The sequence below is a fragment of the Seriola aureovittata genome, chromosome 9, assembly GCF_021018895.1.
Source record: "Seriola aureovittata isolate HTS-2021-v1 ecotype China chromosome 9, ASM2101889v1, whole genome shotgun sequence".
NCBI lineage: Eukaryota > Metazoa > Chordata > Actinopteri > Carangiformes > Carangidae > Seriola > Seriola aureovittata.
Genome location: NC_079372.1, coordinates 6,840,928 through 6,855,992, shown reverse-complemented (window position 1 = coordinate 6,855,992; position 15,065 = coordinate 6,840,928). Strand labels below are relative to the sequence as shown.

Here is a 15,065-nt window from a genome sequence, read left to right as displayed (position 1 = left end):
TTCGTGTCTCATCTACTGCAACTGGCTATTTGGAGATAGGCAGAAAATTACACAGAATAGAGGAGCAGTGGGGAAATCAGGGTCCCTGCTGGTGCAGTTACCTACGATATCCAGCAGATGTCAGTACCAACCTTGCATAATGACAGGGGACTAGTCACACACTCAATGATACCATTCATTCACCCTGGTCATTACATTCACATTTAACAAAAAATTGCAATAATTATAATGTTATGTTAAGATCTTTGTGTCGTTATTCTGTTAGTGTACTGTTGGATATTTTATTCAGTTTCACCATTTGTACTTTTAGTGTTTAATTTAATCTTATTTGATCTTGATGTAAAGCACTTTTTTTAAATGCTTGATACGTGAAGTTTATGATGGTGATCATTATAACGTAAATACTTGATAAGCAAGTTTTGTCTCTATCTATGAGTGTCGCAGACACACTAATGCATGTCGCATCATTAGCCACAAAGCTCGTATCTATAGTATTGAGTGAATAGCTCCTCCATGGTTTGTGTCATTTATCACACAAACATGCCAGAAAATCTTTTGTTTCAGCTTTTAACAATGTTACTTTTCTCTGAACTGAATATATCAGCAAGCCAACAATGTAACCATTGTAAAAGCACTTATGTAACAGAAAGATACAGAAGGATCTTGTCTTTGAAGCCTATATGGAGTCTGAGCACACGACGCAGAGAAAATGCTCTTTATGTGTGACAAGCTTGTGCTGTAAAACACCGTCTTATCTGTGAGCGAATAAGAGCAGAAATTGATTTGTCTGTTTAACCAGCCTCTTACAGCTGCTGGGTTCAGTCAGCTGAAATGTCTTATTGTCTTTTTTTTTTTTTTTTTTTCTTTGGTTTCTCTTTCTGCGTATTTACACACACAGATCTCCCCACCACCAGCTGAGCCTCTGCACATCCTTACGTGGGCTGCTGTAGTACCGGTATGACCCCGGTGTGTCCCCAGGGATTAGCCAATTTCCATACATATAGATACATACCAAGACCGCACCTGTGCTCCTGGAAACCCTAGCAGGAGTTATACGAGACAGACAGAAATTCTGATGCTCATTAGTGACTCGACCTCCCAGGAGAAAGAGTGAGCGAAAAAGAGACGGTGGGGGGGGTGGGGGTGGGCGTGGGGGTGGGGGGGGTTACGGGAATGAGGGGGAGGAGGAATTTGGTGAGAGAGATGAGGGGAAAGGAGGATGGATGATCACATCTGTCTCTGTTTACCTTCTGCTGCATCACCGCTGCTGTACGCTGCTGCACATTAGCATTGAGCCAACTATGATAGAGCACCAGTCCTTGGCAAAACCAAATCTCCATTTTCTGTGTCATTTAGTCTAATATAATAAGTAGGTGAGAGGAAGGTCTCTCTACAGAGACGCTTGTCCTCTCCTTTACAAAAAGCTGAATTGTTATTTGTGGGAATGTTGTGAGTTTTTGAGCTGCAGCAGTCAACCGCTTTCCACTGCAGTGATTCTGAAAAAAAGACACAGACCTTTTGCTCGGACTGCTGGGAAAATGTGTGTGTGTGTGTTTGTATGTAACACTGTGTGCAATGCTGTGATTAGATGTGCTGTCAAATATTCCATCATGTTATCCTCGTGACTTTGATGGCTTAATTTGACACATCTCTGCTTAGCTGAAGACAGCTGCCTGAGAAATCTTCTGGCAGCAAAACGTCCGCTATTTAAGACAGGGCAAGAAGGGCTAAGCGTTAAATCTGCGTATTTGTGCGTGTGTGTATAATTATATTGAAATCTATTTGTACTGCACTGTCCCAAAGCAAATGTGCTGTTCAGGAAGTAGAAAGTAGAAGCTGCGGTTTGCGTAAAACAGACGGGCACAGAGAATATCAAATATCTTTTATAGCTCTCGGGAGGTCTGTGCCATTCTGAGCGAGACGGGCGAAGGAGGTGACAGAAGCTGTGAATCTCTGGAATCAAAGCAAATCAGGTCAGGACGATCCCATTCCTCCACTGAAGGTGCTGAGAGCAGATGAGAGCTGTGTGTGTGTGTGTGTGTGTGTGTGTGTGTGTGTATGTGTGTGTGTGTGTGTGCGTGCGTGCGTGCGTGCGTGCGTGCGTGCGTGCGTGCGTGCGTGCGTGCGTGCGTGCGTGCGTGCGTGCGTGCGTGCGGGGAGTGTTTGAATTCATTATGTGGAGAAAATCAGTTATTTGAACATAACACTATAAAAGCAGCTTGTAGACGTTGCTGAGAGCATGTGTCTGTGTCTGAAACCGTTCTCGGGTTTTGAACTCCTAGCAGGCAAATCTGATTGTGCAGACGCGCCACGGCTCGCTGAAAATAAGTTCAACTCGTGGTTTACCATGACTCAGTTTGTCATATGTACTTTGTTGACATGCTCACATAACATGGATTCCTGCTGAGCTCTGCGTTAAGAACCTGATTATCTCCAGTGGAACTTTAATGTCGTGGAATTAACCTCTTATTGGATAAGCAAACTTTTTGGGGGCTTTTGTGACTGATAGTTTCGTATTGTTGATGTGGATGTGACTTGTAAGTGGAGCCACTCACCACGTAGTCCAGTGTTTTGACTCATCATACGTGTCTCTCTCCTTGTTGTTTCTCAGATATGAGTGGGGGAGTTAACGTGAAGTCGGCCCCCCGTGGGCCTCCCTCTTCAGGAATCCCCCTTCCACGTAACCTGTTGCCCTCCTCCCCCAAAACAGACCCGCACCGCCGGGCTAGTGACCTGCCCAGGCCCTTGATACTGACCCCTAAACACACACCCACCCACACTCCCACACAGACGCCCACGCACTCTCCTTCACTTCGCCCAAAAAGCTCCAACATCCCCGGGCCTTCCTCCAGGGACCTACTGAGAGATGCTAGCCTGAAAAGTAATCTCTTCCACCGGACGGGAGCGCTACCCGCTCCCCAGGTGTCCCGCTCTGCCTACAGCAGCCCGCTGACCCAGCGCCGGGTGCCACCGCCACACTCCAAAGACACACTGGATCTGGGAAAACCAGCCCTGGCGCACACCCCAACGCAGTTACCAAACGATGGCAATCGCAACAGGAACACCTTCACCAATAAGAACGAAACATGGGGAGCCAGCAACCTGCGTCCCCCGCACCAGTTCAGGAGAGGGGATAACTCCAACGTTGTAACAACGAGTGAGGTCATACCAGGAAGAGAAGAAGAGCGTCCGGAAAACCAGCCAGCCCAGTCCAGCATGTTGAACAACGGTAATCTCCGTCCCTCTCTCACTCAAACGAGCTACGAGCACGCCGTCAGAGGTCGTAGTAACTCCATGAGCCAGTCAGATGAGGAGATGGCGACTCCTGAGGACAGTAGTCTGGCCTCCTCTCCCGGCCCCCTGCCACTGCCACCCATCACATTCACGCTGCCAGTGATGTCCAAGGTGGCTGTTGATGCACAGGATCAAAACCCAGAGAAGGAGGCTGCGTTCACAGAGACACACACACCCAGAGTCAACATGGCTACTGTGGCTCCCTTCAGCTACAGGTGAGCACACACACACACACACACACACACACACACAGACACACACACACATGGACACTCGAGTTTAAAAAGACTTCCATCATGAGCCCTCGTTCACTGACCCCTTGTAAAACTATTATCTTGTCATCATCATATGATCACTCTCTCCTCATAGCTTTTCACGATCCCCCTCTCTGCTGACTCAAAAACACACACACACACACACACACACACACACACACACACACACACACACACACACACACACACACCGACTCCTACTCTGGACACCACCAGCCCCAGAGGCCTGTTTTGGCCATTTCAGTCTAATTCCTTTGTATCTCTTCCAGTCATACATTTGTGTGCATGCATACACACACTTGGTGTTTTCTGGAGCAGAGCTGATTTCTTAAAGTGTCTTCTTGACAGCCTCTGGGCTCACTCAATGTACTGTTGTCCTTTCTCACACACACACGTAGTCTCTGATGACATGGGATAAAAACAAGAAAAAAGATAATCTAATTTTGTAAGTAAAAAAATAATATAGTGTCACTGTGTCTGGTGTGTGTTGTTGAGTGGTGTGTGTGTGTGTGTGTGTGTGGTGTTTTAGTGATATGAATCAATCCATGACGAATAGACCAGTCAAATCAGGAAATAATTTTCATTGAAAGCATGGTGTGTAATACTTTTATAAGATAAAGTTCAAAACAAGAACTTCTGCTTCTTTTTTTTTTTTACTTTCATAATGATGGACTTGTTTACAGTGCTTTGTGGATCATCAGTGATTTTGCTCTTATGGAAATTACACATCTGGGAAAGTCCATGTTCTCCGACTGTCATACACAGTGGCTTGTGTGTCTGATTGTAATCTGCGATATTGAAGTGATTTGCATGTACAGTAACAGATGTGCGATGGCTTTGTTCATGATGTTTTTTGCAGGCTGCAGGTGCAGGAGAGGGATTTCTCAGTGGATGAACTGAGCGACTGCTCCTCTGGATCCATAGAAGTCTGCTGCGATGACCTAACACCAGGTTTGATGCGCTGACACACATTTTTCCAGAAATTAGAACCATCATCAATTTTCCTTTGTCTCTGTCTCCGTCACTGAACAAATCTTGAAGTCTAGTGTTTTCCTGCCCGGTTAGCATCAGGGGCGCTGAGAGGCCCGAGAGCTCTTTTGGCAGGTATGGATGCCTACTTCATGGCAGCCAGACCCAGACGCATTTACTGCGACAGAGTCATAAATGGCGGCAGACAGGAGATGCCAGCAGGCAACCTTTGGGTCTCATTGTGGAACCTGAATAGACTCAGTGAAGGCTAAGGGACAACCATTCTCTGTCTGTCACGCTGCTACTCATCATTCCTCAGGAGCCATGTCTGAGGTTAGGTGGCGTAATTTTGTGTGTGTGTGTGTGTGTGTGTGTGTGTGTATGTGTGTGTGTGTGTGTGACTGCAGTGGTTCCTCGATGAGGAGATGGAAAAGAGAGATGGGCTCAGGATGTTCAGATGAAGGGAGATGGCATGGGTGATGTGGGTCAGTAATGGGGCACTTCTGAACTCGCTGCCAGGCAGTATTAAATGCATGTTGATTTCAGCTTCGTCCAAGAGCTGTTGAGGAGTTTGAACTCCTCCCCCCCTCCCCCTCATACTTTCTCTCCATCCCTCTCTTGCACTTCTTCCTCTCCAGCTTCATTGACCTAAAAAGCCACACTCCCTGCACAACCCCCTCCTCGTCCTTTTGAGTAATGGTTTGCTCAGTACCCACAGCCATTGTCATGCATCACCGTGGTCAGTCTAGAGTCTAGAGATGTGGACGTGCCTCAGAGATATGACTTTATCAGTGGTTTAGTGAATCATTCTCTTTTATGCGGTGTCAGTTGGACAGGAGGGGATTGACTGCCTAGCTTTGGGAGTTGCAGTCCAGCGTTTGTGTGTGTTACGCTTTAATGGCCAAAATCTCACACACTTGACAGAATATGTTCAACATAGTCAGAAAGTATCAGGAGAGTTATTGGTTGTAGTTTTGCACATTGGATTGAAATGAAACTATGACAGTGGGTTTTCTACTTGTAGGGGTCGGAGTACACTGTGGGAATCGTAGCCCTGTTTATGCATGTTTCCAATTCAAGGGACAAAGTAGCAGCACAGTGACATTAAACACAAACAAGGTCCAAGGATAACATCCCAATATCATTTTTCTTTGTCATAATTTAAATATAAAATCAGAAAGGCTAGACCACAGTACTCAATTTTAAAGAGCCAGCTAGTCAGCTTGGACAGAAATGAGGAGGAGGAGATGCAGAGGGAAAGAAGTATATAAACATATCGGACCATTTGAAGTTGTCGCCTTGTGGTCCAGCAAAGGACTGGATTACAGCATACGGATTGTGTTGGAATTAGTTTGAATGAATTATGTGCCAGCTCCTGGTGGACCTCAGGTAAAAATTTGCCCTGGCTACGTCTTACAGTGAACCTTACTGTACATAGAAGACATCATATTCAGACATCTATCATTGTTATTAATAACTTTTATTACATGTATTATTTGCTAGACCATACAGTTTATTATGTCACAGTTTTTCCTTGACTTTCAAGTTCTCTGTGTGTCTGACCTGTCTGTATATAATTAAAAGAATAGAGAAGGCTGCAAATAAAACCTTTTAAAAGCTTTTTGGAGGTTTCAACCAGCTGGTTGTGGAAGGGGTGGGTTGGGGGGTGGGTGGGAACTGGTGGTGGACCAGCCCCAGTCTTAAAAGGCCCTTGGCTGTCTTGGGACTCTGGTTGTGGCCTTGTAATTGCTCCCTAGCAGGCGTTAGGAACAGAACTAAAGTGTCTTAGACTCCTCTGAAGCTGCATTTACATGGAGGGTGGGCTGACACTGTAATAACTGTAATTTAGGGAGTGGAGGAAGGAGGTGGAAACAAGGGAGCAAGGCAAAGTTTGGAAGGGGAGGAAGAGAGAAAGAGTGTAAGGGGTCAGAGATGAAAAGAGGAGGCCGACGAGGTCAGTGAGTTGATGGATTTTGTTTTTTGTAAGAGGAAAGAGAACAAACAGTAAGGACTCTGGTTGAACACACAACACAAGGCCAAATCATGATGCAATTTTGTAATGGTTGTCCTTAGTGACTATGGTAAAAGAGTAGTTTCCCCCAGACTGAAATGTTTTCCATATGCTTTCATTCAGCTAGATTGAATCAGCAGTAACATAATCAGCTCTTACATTTTCTATCCGAGACACTAATGAAGACCTGAACATTTAAAGTGACTGTAGCACCATGTGCTCTTTCAATTACACCACAGACCTCCTGACCCTGTCGCTCTCTGGAGAGGAGCAGTTGAGCATGCGTTCATGTCCGAGCATGTGTGTGTGTATGTGCGCTGATGTATGCGTGTGTGACAGTACACAGATGGTGTTTGAAAGATAAATGCGATGTGGACTGTGTATCATTTTTCATCTCCCAGTGAGGGTATGGCCTGATACTCCCTACGGACACTCTCAAAGTCTGTCAGCTGTCTCTCTCTCTCTCTCTCTCTCTCTCTCTCTCTCTCTCTCTCTCTCTCTCTCTCTCTCTCTCTCTCTCTCTCTCACACACACACACATGCGCACACACACACACACACACACACACACTGTATGGACACCTTTAAACACAGAGGATTGATTTACATATGGTCTGAAAACTCTGTTCACATGGATATGAAACACTGCACAGCATCCCACACCCACCACACCCCGTCATCCGACGGCGACATTTACGGTTAGAAAGCAAAACGAATTGAACCTTCCAGGTGAGAGTTCGACCCGTTATTTTGAAATAAATTGACATTTGTTCCTTTGATGCAGTCACACAGTCCGGAGCAGAGATTTCATGATGTGTTTCTCAATGTGAGACAAAGAAAATGTTGGCGGCCATGTGCCAGTTTGCACTGTATGATACTGAAGTGTACAATTGTCCCAATTCTCTTAATTTATTCTTTAGTAACATACACCAAAGTTAAAGTAATGAAGTCTAATACAACAGTCCTGCGTTCAGCTTCATGATCTGTTTGAAGGTTGCAGGTTGTGGTGCTGTTGAATTGTATTGTGTTGTGCAGGCAGGTGTTATATATTTTGTCCAACCCATTTATATCAATGAGGGGAGGCTAAATAATAGCTCTATTCTGGGGCTGCCAGAACCAGTCATATATTTACAAAACCAACCAGTTAATGCTCATCTTTAAAATCTTTTCTATTGCTAAACTGAAAAATACTGTTTGGGAAGTTGTTACAAAGCATAAATCTCACCTTTGTGTTGCTTGTCGACTTTTGTTTTCGAGTATGGTCTGAGCTCTCTGTAGTTTCTTGGAGTAAAAAAAAAAAAAACAGCCAGTAAAACTGCCATTCTCGCCAATGATCAAGGCGAGGAAGACGCCACGCATGAAAAGAGACTCGGACAAGCCACACAAAAAGCAGGATTTATGCTTTACTGGAACTGTTTTCAAACAATATTTTTTACTTTTACAAGAGAAAAGACTTTCAGGATCGGGACCAAATGGCTGGTTTTACAAACGTACCTCGCCTACGTTAAAAAGCAGCACACAGCTGCTTCCTGGAGCTTTTCTCTGGGAATGTCCAGGACTGTCTCGCACACGGTGGATGAGACAGTCTCAAACAGGGGTAAATAACAGAAACACCACTCTAATAATGCAATGCAGTGCAACAGCACCATAAACTGCTTCCTAGAAAATGATCATAAGGTTGAATCAACACGTCTCCACAACAGTTTCAATAAGAAACTTTATAAATGAAGGTGTGATCTACTGTAGGACTCTATTAGATTGCATTTGTTATCATCTAGATGTACATAATAAACTGGCAAGTGAGTGTGTTGTTCTGTTTATGTGTCCCGTCTTGTAAAGAGAGCTCCGTGCATGTCTTATTTTTGTGGAAAATATAAATAAGGACAGGAAATTGATAATGCAAACTCTAGAAATGACTGAAAGCTTAGATGTGACTTTGCTCAGCTTGACAGAAGAATACAAAATGAGAATAAGCACCAGTCAAAGTGGCGCACACACAGAGACTTTGGTAAGCACTTTTTATAGCTGAAATAGCCCAGAAGGCAGTATGCAAGTCATTTTTCTATTTAATTCTAAATGCTAGTACATACTAAATAGTAAATAGTGAGTATACAATAGTGACAAATAACACAATTTAGTGGATGGTTTCACATTCATTGGATTTACTGAATAAATATTTACCTTTCATAAAATATCAACATATACACTATAAAACACCGTAGATAGAAATACAGTATATATTTATTTTGTCCTGTTGAGCAGCCCTTACATAGAGAACTACATTTTAATACACCCTTGTGCTGTTCACTTTTAGGCAGATAAAAGGCAAATCTTTAGTAATGAATGTATGAAATCAGATTGCAATTTCTAAATTTCATGGTTACCATCTCTTTAATGCCCTTGGGCAGTTTAGTGAATAGCATTTCGATAACCCCAGGCTACATCTACTCTTAGACAGTGCATAATCCTCTTTGGCCAATCTAATCAGAGAGACATATGCCGATTTGGCGTTGGACAGTGATGAGTGGTTTAGTAGCTTTGGGAAAATGATCAGACGTAAGCGTGGACTAGATTATGTCCTCGCTCATCACCAGGAGTGGGGCAGTAATCACTATTTAGGGTTTAATGTCATGCCCCTGCTCTATATTTGATCCTAACATTGACCTGTCAAGAGTTCTGCAATCCAGCGCCCGCACAGATGAAGCGGAGGCTGAATTCTTTTATGTTATGTTAGTGAGTTTGAAGGGGAAGACATCATGACATGAGTGTCTTAAATGTACACATGAATACACACATGAGTAGAAAGGCACACATGCGTATACACATCTGAGGCTCCTTATTCTCCCATTCGTCTACACACACACAGCCATCCAGCACTTGTGTGGCAATGCATTAAGACAGAGCTGCCACCTCCTCCTGCCAGCTAGCCCCCCCCCCCCCCTTTACAACCAAGGAGGCGCACGGTAATGTCTGCGTTAGACAGAAGGAGAGAAGGGAGGGAGAAGGGTGAATTGAGGAATGGGTGAATGAGTGCACACACAAGATCCTTTTTGACCTCTGGGGTGACTCCCAACCCAGGGAATCGAGTTATGGAGTCAGTCATGTGTGTAACCTCCCTGTGTCTCTGTGGAACCACACACACCCACTCACACGGGAATGGAGTCACCAAGACATCTATCTGTCAAATGAATAACCCATGAAGAATCAAGCACACGCTCACATGCAGGACGATGAGTATATACATTTAGCATGCGGATTCCTGAGGTTTCCCTCAAAATGTATTTGTCATAATCAATTTAATATTTTATTTATCTACTACTTTACATCTTTCTTTGGTAAGAGCAGTTTTTTGTTGTTTTTTTTCAACCAACAGAAGTATAAGTGCACAAGCGAACGCACTCACACATGCTGATGATATCCATCGCTGCTGTATTCACACCACGCTGTAACCAAGCAACCAGCCTCTGCAGCACAGCGTTTTCGGGATACCCCTGGGAAGTGTGCTGAGAATGTCAACACTGATGCGACTGTGGGGGGAGCGTCTACAAAGAGAGATTCCTTTTAAAAACACACACACACAGGCACATAAATGTATTTATTTTTTCCTCATTTAACTTTAAGATTCTCAGGTTGGCGCTTGATGGCTTTCACCCCTCAGCTGTGTGTGATTCATGAGAGAACGCTGTTTTTGTTGGATTAGCATTTGTGCCTTGTGGATTCAGGAGTTCGCATGACTGATGCTCTCACACTATTGTCATAGATAGCCTTTAAGTGGCTGAGTTGCCCAAATGCCTAAGCCAGTGACTCATGCAGTGCATCATCAGCACTGAGTAAGACCGGCAGAAAGGTGTTATTGTGGAAAAACTCTCATCCACACATACATTTTTGACTCAGACTAGGAAGCCACACACTGTATGCATCAGATTGCCTCCTCAGTACTCTGTGTGTAAACAGGACATTAATAGCCATGTCATTGTGTTTGGTGCACTATCAGCATGAGTGTGACTGTGAGCCTTCCCTTGTGTATTTGTGCGTCATGGTCTGGTATTCTTCCCTGTGTCCTGTGGACCCCATGCATTAGCGTGTTAGCGGACATAAGCAAACGTAGCAGGAGTGGCAAGGCGGTGAGGCAGGATATCCCCTCTCTGTCTTACTGGCTTCCTCTGCTCCTCTGGCACACATACAGAGATCCTTCCTCACCCCATCCTCTTCCTCCTCCTCCTCTCACTTTCCTCGTCGCCTTGTTTTCTGCGTTTATAATTTCACATTCTTACATTCCTCTGCCTTTTTCCTCACCAGCAGCATCCAGTAGGCTCCTTTCATGGTGTCCGCTATTCTGACACGCTCACTCTCTCCTCTTCTTCTATTCTCAGTCACACTCTTCTCTCATCATTTTCTTCTCACTTCTCTGCCCCGTTCACGCTTGTCTCATCTTTGGAGCAACTCTTTTTCTTTTCTTTTCTTTATCTTCTTTCTACTTACACACAAAAAGGCAAAACAAGAGGACTGTGACAACAGGGAGTGGGTGAAAGTGAGAACGCATGCCATCTGCTTTACTCAAATGGGAGCCGTTCCTCTTAAAGTTTAAAGCGCTCTGATACAATTAGTTGCATCCAAAGCAGTCCTCCAACGCTGTCCTCTCCTCTCACAGTACTTTTCCTTTCATAGGTGGAGACCTTGTGTAACCTTGTAAACATGCATATAATGCACCACAAAGTGTCTGTGTGTGTGTGTGTGTGTGTGTGTGTGTGTGTGTGTGTGTGTGTGTGTGTGTGTGTGTGTGTGTGTGTGTGTGTGTGTCCTGCTGGCTACATGGCCACTCTGTAGAAATACAGTGGCGAATCTGTTTCCAAACTGTTTAGAGATGCTAGGGCAAATATACTCATGCAAAGCACTGAGGCTCTTTCTGCCTGTCTCTCTCTCTTTCTAATTCACTCTGTGATTTCAATCTATCCATTCATCCCCATATCTCTGTCTACCTGTCTCCCTCACCTTTACTTTCCTTTGCTTAAAAGTGTCTTTATGTGTGTCTGGAACTGTTTGCCCATCATCATAGCAAATTTCCCAAGGCTCCAGCCACTGTGGTTAGGCCACAAAGTTCTTCAAACACACACACACAAACACACACACACACACACACACACACTTCTGCAACATACTGAATGTGTCTGTGTGTGTGTGTGCGCGTGAATGTGTATGTTAATACTGAGTAGTGGCACTCACCATGCTCTGAGACTGCCAGCTTCTCTGATGTCAGGCCAGATTGCTCAGGTCAGTCAGACACCCTGCACAGACGGCATGCTGTGTGTGTGTGTGTTTGTGTGTGTGTGGGGGGGGGGGTGTATCTGTGCGCGAGTTAGAGAGAAAGAGAGAGAGACTAAGCAGAAAAGAGAGGTAGAGAATATATGTTTACATCAGACATATATTAAAGTGATTAGACTGTGGAGCCAGAGAGACGAGTACTGGAACAAACAAGTAGCTGTGTGCTGCCAACACACACTCAACTTGTGTGTCTATGTGCTTTCAAGAGCACTGACGCGTTCCTTTGCCCCTTCGTGCATCTGTGCGCCACACAGACCTGCCTTGTGCACGGTCACTCTCATTTGACTAACCTTAATCCCTCATCAGGGAGGTATAAGAGCTGACGTACAGCACCTATTAGCCTTAAATTACATCCCTTACCCCCATACTGGCCTGCTACCAGCCCCCAGAGCCCCCATAACTGTCACCACGGAGCCATGGGCTCGGTGTGGCATAACCACCTTAACATTGGCCCTTTATTAAAACTAGCTGCCTCTAATTAATGGCTTTAGCCTTTACACAATAAAACAGCTAATGTTATGTCTGTGTTTTTGTCTGCTACTCAGCTCCTGTGTTAAACACACTCATTCAAGGCCAGATGGATGTGGGGTTGTTGGCAAGCATGCTGTGCGCGTACCTTAATGATTGTCGTTGTCATTTTTAAGTTCAATTGGCGCCAGTTTGGTTTGCTGTTGAAAATTGAGCCGTTTTTAAAGTACCTCTCTAACATTGAGTGTGGAATGTGAGCAAACAGGACATTGCCTGTTTTCTCTCTGGTTTAGAGTCAACCGATTTATGCAAATGGAACAGAAAATGGGCATTAGCCCAACAGGCTGCTTGTCTGAATGCTACTCCTAACAGTTTGAGGCCTGATAACATCATAGCTGTAGGCATTGCTGCCTGCTTACAAGGGAAAGTGAGGTGCACTAATGGTGCATACACACTACTCCAGTTAAACGACAAGACCTGTATGTAGACAGGATGCATTAATACACAAAAACAAATGGTACTGCAAACAGTTGTATTGATTGGTAATGAGTTATTATGGACTTAAAATTCATTTTATGCCCTGTCATCATGATTACCTCTAATGGAAATAAAGGCAGATGAGAAATGACGACATCATTCTATTTCTCTGTCTCTGTTTATGTTTATGTCTCTCTCTTATCGGATCTCCACCCAGCCCTGTTTGTTAGGAGGACTTACAGGAATAGATTCTGTAGGTATTTGAAGCAATGTAGGCGGGTCAAACAGGGGTGATGCTGGCGGTAGAAAACCATGGAATAATAAAGAGAATGAGGAGGAGGAGGATGAAGAAGAATCTGAGTTACTGTGTCTTGTGCTGATTGGATATGGGATGTCCAGAGCGATGACATGACGTCGCTGAACGTGCCAGAGCTAAACTGAGATCCCTGGACGGGAGCTGTGGCTTCTCTGGGCCTGTCTCATCAATGTGACACACTCAGAGAGACAGGCCCACGCACACACACAAACACACATGCAAGGGAGGATGGACAAAAATATAGACACCGACACTCATTCACACTCCCACACATACACATGGGCACTGGTTTTAAACCACTGAAGTATCGTAATGCTTGTGCTGACGGATGGATTGGGATAGTGATGAATCCATATCCTGCAAACTTAATGACCTGTGCCGCTACATTAACCAGAGGTTAAGGGGGGGTTACTGTAGGAAGGAAGGAAGCAAGGAAGGAAATGAGAAAAGAGTAAACGGAGATGAATGGAGGGGTAATATGAGGCCGGTGGAGGGGTTGTGTGATGATCATTTGAGGTCTGTTGGCTACTAATTGAAGCATAATTAGTGAGTACCCTATCCTATTGTGTGTTAGGGACTGGTAAATGTGTCTTGCTCTCCTCTCCTAAGCTGATCCTGCAGTCACGGCTGGTTTTCAGATAATTCGAATCAGCTTAATCATGGGTGGGCCTCTTGTGATTAGGACTCATAAGAAATTCCGAATGTGAATGGATGAATAGAGCAGCTAATGTGATTATGAAAGATTGGATGTGCATGTGTGTGTGTGCAGGGGGTCTTTATTCTGGCTGCAACATTTGGCATCCAGGATGATTGGAGTCACTCGCAGCTGAGTGTAATGCAAATATTCTTTCTTTCTTTCTTTCTTTCTTTCTTTCTTTTCTTTCTTTCTTTCTTTCTTTCTTTCTTTCTTTCTTTCTTTCTTTCTTTCTTTCTTTCTTTCTTTCTTTCTTTCTTTCTTTCTTTCTTTCTTTCTTCCTTTCTTCCTTTCTTCCTTTCTTTCTTTCTTTCTTTCCTTCTAAAGAAAAGAGATAAGAACAAAGGGATTAACTGGCAAAGTGGATGAGGAGAGTAAAAGGGTGAAGAGTGATTTAGTGAGAGAACTGTTTAAGAGGATGTGAGGAGAAAAGAGAGCTGTTATTGCAACACAGGAACAGGGAAGAGCTGAGTTTATACAAGATGCTGGTAATTTATCGCCAAACCCCTTATGTTCACACTCACTGGTGTTCAGCATAACACAGCATCTGCGGAGTGTGTTTGAGAGAGAGAAAGAAACGGAGAGAGAGAGAGAGAGAGAGAGAGAGACGATTGGCGGGTGAGTCAGCCAGTGGGAGGAGAGAGAGTGAGAGACAACAAGAAAAAAGGAGGGAAGGAAAGAGGAGGAAGAAGGAGAGGGAGGGTGAATGAGCCAGCGGGGGTAGAGTGAGCAAACCAGCGAGTGATTGAGAGGTAGAGGGAGGAGAGAGAGGGAGAGAGGAGGAGGGGGGATGTTGCTGCTGCTGCTGCTGCGACTCTTTCTCCTGTCAGTCGGCTGCTGCTTGCCTGGCAAGCAGGAGGGAATACAGAGCGAGCGAGAAGCGGAGGGAGAGACTGAGGAAGAGGCTGGTCGATGCTGTATTTTGTTCTAGCAGCGCTATTGTCATCGGTGTGACACAGGGAGCCGCGTACACGCTGTGAGGGAGTGGATTTAGATGCTAGACACAGATCTGCAGATCCATGGATTACCAGCAGTGAGTAAGGGTGACTGCTACTGCCACTCCACTAACCCACTCGTCATTTTCAACAGAGGGGTGAACCCACAGTCTCACACAGCGGGGAGTCTGGCTCAGTCTGGACCCAGTGGAGACAGAGAGGCAAAGAGGGAGAAAAAACCAGACAGTCCTGGGGTTTTTACACCTTTCTTTCTCCCCTTTCTCCCTCCATTTCTTTCAGTCTGC

General features: G+C 44.7%; 1 protein-coding gene across 10 annotated transcripts in view; it reads left to right on the top strand.

Annotated features, from left to right (window-relative positions):
• LOC130174418 (neuron navigator 1-like) overlaps positions 1-15,065 on the top strand; it is a 98,395-nt gene that overhangs the window by 11,383 nt on the left and 71,947 nt on the right. For 8 of the 10 annotated variants that reach the window (XM_056384214.1, XM_056384218.1, XM_056384221.1 and 5 more), the window contains exons 3-4: positions 2,612-3,509; positions 4,429-4,520. In XM_056384214.1, the coding sequence (XP_056240189.1) occupies positions 2,614-3,509; positions 4,429-4,520 (988 nt within the window). In that variant the 5' untranslated portion in view covers positions 2,612-2,613. Of the gene's footprint in view, positions 1-1,880; positions 1,974-2,611; positions 3,510-4,428; positions 4,521-14,601; positions 14,859-15,065 lie in introns of those variants that run through there. The other 2 variants (XM_056384215.1, XM_056384223.1) reach the window with 2 other exon arrangements.